At 53.1% G+C, this 5580-nt stretch overlaps 1 protein-coding gene across 1 annotated transcript in view; it reads right to left on the bottom strand.

Moving 5' to 3' along the window:
- Positions 1-1186: 1186 nt before the first annotated feature.
- Positions 1187-5580, bottom strand: part of LOC111152980 (spire type actin nucleation factor 2) — a 32104-nt gene continuing 27710 nt past the window's right edge. The window contains exons 13-15 of the mRNA XM_022511763.1: positions 4221-4248; positions 3163-3278; positions 1187-2856 (exon numbers count right to left, since the gene is read on the bottom strand). Of these exons, the coding sequence (XP_022367471.1) occupies positions 2634-2856; positions 3163-3278; positions 4221-4248 (367 nt within the window). The 3' untranslated portion in view covers positions 1187-2633. The remainder of the gene's footprint in view (positions 2857-3162; positions 3279-4220; positions 4249-5580) is intronic.

Genomic DNA, 5580 nt, shown 5'->3' with positions numbered 1-5580 from the left:
TAGGTTTTACCCTCCCTACTTCCTGTAATCCTGCTGTTAAAGGGCTAGCTCAGGGAGAGCCTCCAGGACACCACTCTCAACCATTCGGATTGGCCAAGGCCAGCCTAATTAAGTAGATTTTGGGTCCCCCCCCCGAAGTGCCGTGAACAATTTATGCAGGTTTCTTGCCTCCCCTTTGGATGAAGACTTAGGGATTCTCAGCCTGGAGCTGCTGCCTCCTTTGCCCTATCACAGGAGAGCAGCCATGTGCCCCTGAGAGATGCAGCATCAGCCCAGCCTGAGTGGAGAGCATCAATCTCCCTGTCCCCACCGAAGGCATGGCCCTCAGAAGTTTGCTTGTAGACAGTTCTAGACAAAGTGAGCTCCATTTGTCACAATCCAAATCAGGTGAGGGTTGGGTTCAGTGGGGTGAGTGCACGGCTTTCAGTCCCTGGGGTCAGCAGGAGGGGACCCTGCAAGAATGGGGCAGCACCCTCCCAACTTCACCTTCAAGGGTTATGTGGCCCCCTGTGGCTCAGCCCAGATGTCCCAACATGGGTTTTTACTTTTATTTCCAAGCATTCCCATGTGGAGTAGAACCTTGGTTTCCCATTCTTGGGAATGTGGGCCTGAACCTATTGCCTGGCGCACTTCCTCGCCTGTGTAATTAAAACAGTGACAGCAGAGCTCACCTCCCAGGAGCATCTATCGATGGAGGTTGCTGCACAAAGGTTAGCTTTCCCATTGCTGGCTGTGTGACCAGGAGCAAATCTTCACCCTCTCTGTGTCTGCTTCCTCATTCTTTTTTTTTTTTTTTTTTTTTTAAGAGAGGGAGAAGGCTCCATGCCCAGGGGGAAGACCAATGAGGGGCTCAGTCTCACAACCCTGAGATCATGACCTGAACGGAAATCAAGGGCTGGACGCTTAACCAACTGAGCTGCCCAGGAACCCCTTTGCTTTCTCATTTTTTTAAAAAAAATATTTTTATTTATTTATTTGATAGACAGAGATCACAAGTAGGCAGAGAGGCAGGCAGAGAGAGAGAGGAGGAAGCAGGCTCCCCGCTGAGCAGAGAGCCCGATGTGGGGCTCGATCCCAGCACCCTGGGATCATGACCTGAGCCGAAGGCAGAGGCCCTAACCCACTGAGCCACCCAGGTGCCCCTGCTTTCTCTTTTTTAAATGGAAATAATAATACTCCCTGCCCAGGAAGTGCCCAGAGGTGTTGGAAGCTGGCTGTTTTTAATGGACTGTTGCAATTTAGTGTAACCTCCTGATGAGCTACCTCTCTGGCAGGTCCCTCTATAACAAGTCCTGTCCCTCAGGGCCTCCTCTGGGCCCCTGTGCACGTGGCAGATAGCTAGAGCCAGGCAGCTAGAACCTGGCATCTCATAGGCCTGGGTTGAGGTCGCAGATGAGCTGTTTCTTTGGCCAAATTCCTTCCCTCTTGAGTCTCCGTTTCCTTTCCTGTAAGGTGGGATGACAAGCCACCTCCCAGATGCATGTGGCCGGCTGAGCACACAGGAGCTTCAGCCCATTCTCCTGAAGAGCAGCGGGAGCTGCCCCCTCCCCCGCAAACCCCAAGGGAGTCATCTGCATGGAGAACAGGAGCAGGGATCTGGGGATGAGGCTGGCAGTTGACAGGCTCCAGGCTGAGCCACATGCAGCAGCCCTACTGGCTTTGGGACTGGGATGGCCAGATCGGGAAGTTGGGCCTCATGGACAGGAGTGGGTGTGAGTGGCCTCGTCTCATGGTGGGCATCCTGAATGGACACCAGAGAGCAGGTGGCCCCCAAGAGCCCAGCTTCTGCCCTCGGAGACTGTGCCCATCGCTGTGGCTCTGGAGTTCTCAGTCCACACCCCAGACGGAAGACTGTGAGACCGCCTTTATTAGGCCAAGAGCAGCTCTGTGTACATATTTACAGACTTCCTCCCCATACCAGGATCACCAGCATCACTGGGGCCCTGGAACCAGCACCATCTCTGCACCTCTGAGTCTGGGAGGATGGCTGGGGCCTGGGTGCTGGCCAGGGGGCAAGGAGTGAGCCTGGCCTTGGACCTTCCAACTGGAAGGCTATGATGCTGCTAGCAGGCTGCCCACTCCTGATCTTTCCAGCTGCCTCCTCAGGCCAGGTTCCACTCAGAGTGCCCCTGTCTACCTGGGGACCAAAGCATCCCGTCGTCCCAGCCTGGACATCCACCCAGGGAGAGTAAACTGCTGTGTTCTCATCCTTGGGATGGAGAAGAGAACAAACACCGGGATGAGGGTCTTCCCAGAGCTCTGGCGCCTGGAGCCCACTGCTGTATCTCCAACCTGCCCTTTTTCCAGAGTGAGAAAACCCACTCATGTCCTGTCCCTGAACCCCAGCAACTCCCAACAACTCCCAAAGGAAACAGCCTCCCCCAGGGAGGGTCCTGGAGTGAGCCTGACCCCAAATAAACTCTGGGGCCAGGAAACATGTCTATAAATATATAGGCTGTGTGTGTATTATATAAATGTATCTATATATGTATATATGTACATGCACACTTGGGAGGGCAGCTGTGCCCCAGGACGGGGAGCTTCTCAGCCAGGGCAGGACTAGCCTGGCTCCTCCCCAGAGGCCTGGCTGCCTTGAAGAGCCTCTGGCTGGTGGCCCAGGAGGTCAAGAGCCATCACTTGAAGTTGAGAGTCCAGGTGTTGGGGACACAGAGAGACTGGGTTTGGCGGGTACGGCGAGGTGTGGCGTTGAGCGCATCCACACTCCTGCGGCTGGAGCGAACCACGTCCGCCACGAAGCTGGTGCAGTCGCTGCAGACGTCCTTGAGGACACAGCCATGGGTGTAGATGTGCGGGAATGCCTCCTCCACACTCTGCCACTGGGGCCCCTGCAGGGATCTGGAGCAGGACAGAGCTGTCAGGGACGTCCCCTCCTGTCTCTCTGTATCCACAGCCCACCCCGTCCCTCCCCCCAGCAAAAGCCTTCCCTCGAGAGTTAGTGGGAGGCCTGGGATCTGCTCACCACTTCAGTTTCCAGCTCCTCCCACTCAGCCCCCAGACCCATCTGAGACCGCTCTTCCTGGACGACTGCCTTGGATTTCCACGTCCTGGGAGTGTCCTCGCAAACCATCCCCACACACAGCTCCTGTGTTACTATCAGTGCCTGCGACCCCAGTGACATCAGCAGAGGGCAAAGAGACTCACTGGAAGGCCTCTGTTCTCTGGGTTGGTGTAGTGTTGGTAGTTGACACCCTCCGAGGACTCTCAAAGCCCAGCGTGTAGACGGGAATGTGTGCAAACTTCTTAGAAGGCATCTTCATCTACAACACACACAGGGAGATATGAACCAGGCACCCACAGGGACAGGCGCAGGCACACACCCACACACCTGCTCTGGGCCCGTGTGACACCCTGGGGGTGTCGAGAGGCCATTCTTTGCTCCACTCCATGCTGCCATCTGCAGGCGTGGGCGCCCTTGCTTGGTACCCACGCCAACCACAACATGTGCCCATGTAGACGGACGCTTGTACCACCCGTGACCTGGCGCACGTGCTGAGGCGGAGCTTTCCCGAAGTGAAATGGCAGGACACAGAGGGTTTGGAAATCGTGGTGGGAAAACCCCTTTCCAGCACTCCTGGTTTCTAGGCTGAGGTGAACCAGGATGACATGGTTCTAAGTGTGATGAACCTTCTGTGCCTGTCTGTCTGCAGGTACAGACGCCCCCGAGTGCTGTGCGGAGCCTGTCTGGAAACGTTCAAGGAGGCTGTAGTGTCAGAAATTAGGACTTTCACAGGGGAAGTGAAGGGTTTTTCCTGCTAACGTGGAATGTTAAAGAACATTTTTTAAAAGACCACTTACAAGTCTTTAAAAACTACACAGTCTTGGGGCGCCTGGGTGGCTCAGTCAGTTAAGGGTCTGACCCTTGACTTTGAATCCGGTCATGAGCTAGAGTCCTGCCCCTTTCCTCCGTGCTCAGCAGGGAGTCTGCTTCTCCCTCTGCCCCTCCCCCCACTCTAAAAATAATAAAAATAAAACCTGCACAGTTTCGGGAAGTGTTAGGAGTGGGTTCTGTGTGGAGGAAGGAGATGAACAAGGTAGGGCTGGTCATGTGTGACCTGCTCACAGGAGACGGCACTCCCGGTTCTCCCTCCTCTTGGAGAAAGAGAAAGGGTGCGCCCCTCCCCCCCAGTTCTGCGACTCTTGACAAGCCACGTCGGTCACAGGACACGTCGCGCACCTGCTCAGGCCCCGATGCTGCTCACCTTAACGCTGCAGGAAGCGCAGACGGCCCTGGAAGGGAAGGAAGGGGGTCAGCTGCGAAGAGGCCACAGAGAAACCGTTCCCACCGTCAACTGCCCTCCCCTGCTCGACCCCCATTTGTTCAGTATTTCACTTAGTTTATCCCCAAATCTTGCTTTTCTCTTTAATTAGCTGTACATCCAAAATATGTGTGTCCCTGACACACTCTGGACAGTTTGGTCTGGGTTTTCTCACGTGCCCAACACTCCCCACCACAAGCCCCCCGAGCCACAGGGGCCACGGGTGAGTGGCTCAGTTTCGAGCTGTGACGGATATCTTGTTGTTCCCCATTCCTGATTTCGAGAATGAATGCCTTCTTGGAAAAAAAACCTGACAGAGAGACGACTGTGATAGAGACCCAGGAGTCCTGTCCCGTAAAGCCCGTCCTCAGAGGGTCCTTGCTGACTGGTTTCCCTTCTCCAGATCGAAGTGTGATCGACAGAGATACACATTTAAACGTAAAATAAAAATAAAAGAAATGGGGTATTATGCATAGTATCTACAAAGTTACATCAGGGGACGAATTGTCCAAATTCATTTTTTGAAAGAACAGATGGTGTCATCTTGCGTGGACTTTTTGTTTTGTTTCGTTTTAAATTTTATTTATTTTCTTGAGGGAGAGAGAGTGCGCACACGTGCCAGCTGGGGGAGGGGCAGAGGGAGAGGGACCGCTGGGCTCCATCCCAGGGTCTTGGGATCATGACCTGAGCCAAAGGCAGACTGCCTGTATGTTTTATAGTTGGTTTGCCATCTAGAAACCTCTGGGTTAATTTTACTTTACTTTGCTGCGGTCAGGGAACTTACTTTCCTTGGGTCCTACATTTGTGAGAATTGTTCTATGCCCCAGAATATGGTCTGTTTGGGAACCATTCCGTGTGCACCTGAGAAGTACCTTCTGCTGGGCTCAGGTGTGTGTGCCGTGAATGTCGAATCAAGTCGGTTGGTAGCGTTCAAGTCTTCTTGGCCTATGTTGTACCCTCCTGTCTGCGCGTCGTGTCAGTTGTTGAGAGAAGGCTCTTGAACCTCGAGGGACTTATCAATGTTTCCTTACAACTTGCTCAGATTTTTACTCCACGTATTTTTGACCTCTGTTGTTAGGTAGGTCAAGTGTTCAGAATAGTTATTTCTCCCCCCTTACCATTATGACAGGAATGCCTTTAATCTCTGCTAATGTTCTTTGTGATCTACATTGAAATTAATAATTAATACATAGTGTAGCACTTCACACAGATCATAAAGAACTTCCATCAGCATACTTCTGATCTCCTCCTTGGCCTTAATGCCATTGTGACGATACTTTTTACTCAGAGATGTTGTGAATCC

This window comes from Enhydra lutris, unplaced genomic scaffold, assembly GCF_002288905.1.
Source record: "Enhydra lutris kenyoni isolate GAN:26980312 unplaced genomic scaffold, ASM228890v2 scaffoldscaffold30, whole genome shotgun sequence".
Taxonomy (NCBI): Eukaryota; Metazoa; Chordata; class Mammalia; order Carnivora; family Mustelidae; genus Enhydra; species Enhydra lutris.
The sequence above is the reverse complement of the archived record's forward strand: the minus strand, read 5'-3'. Positions and strand labels throughout refer to the sequence as shown.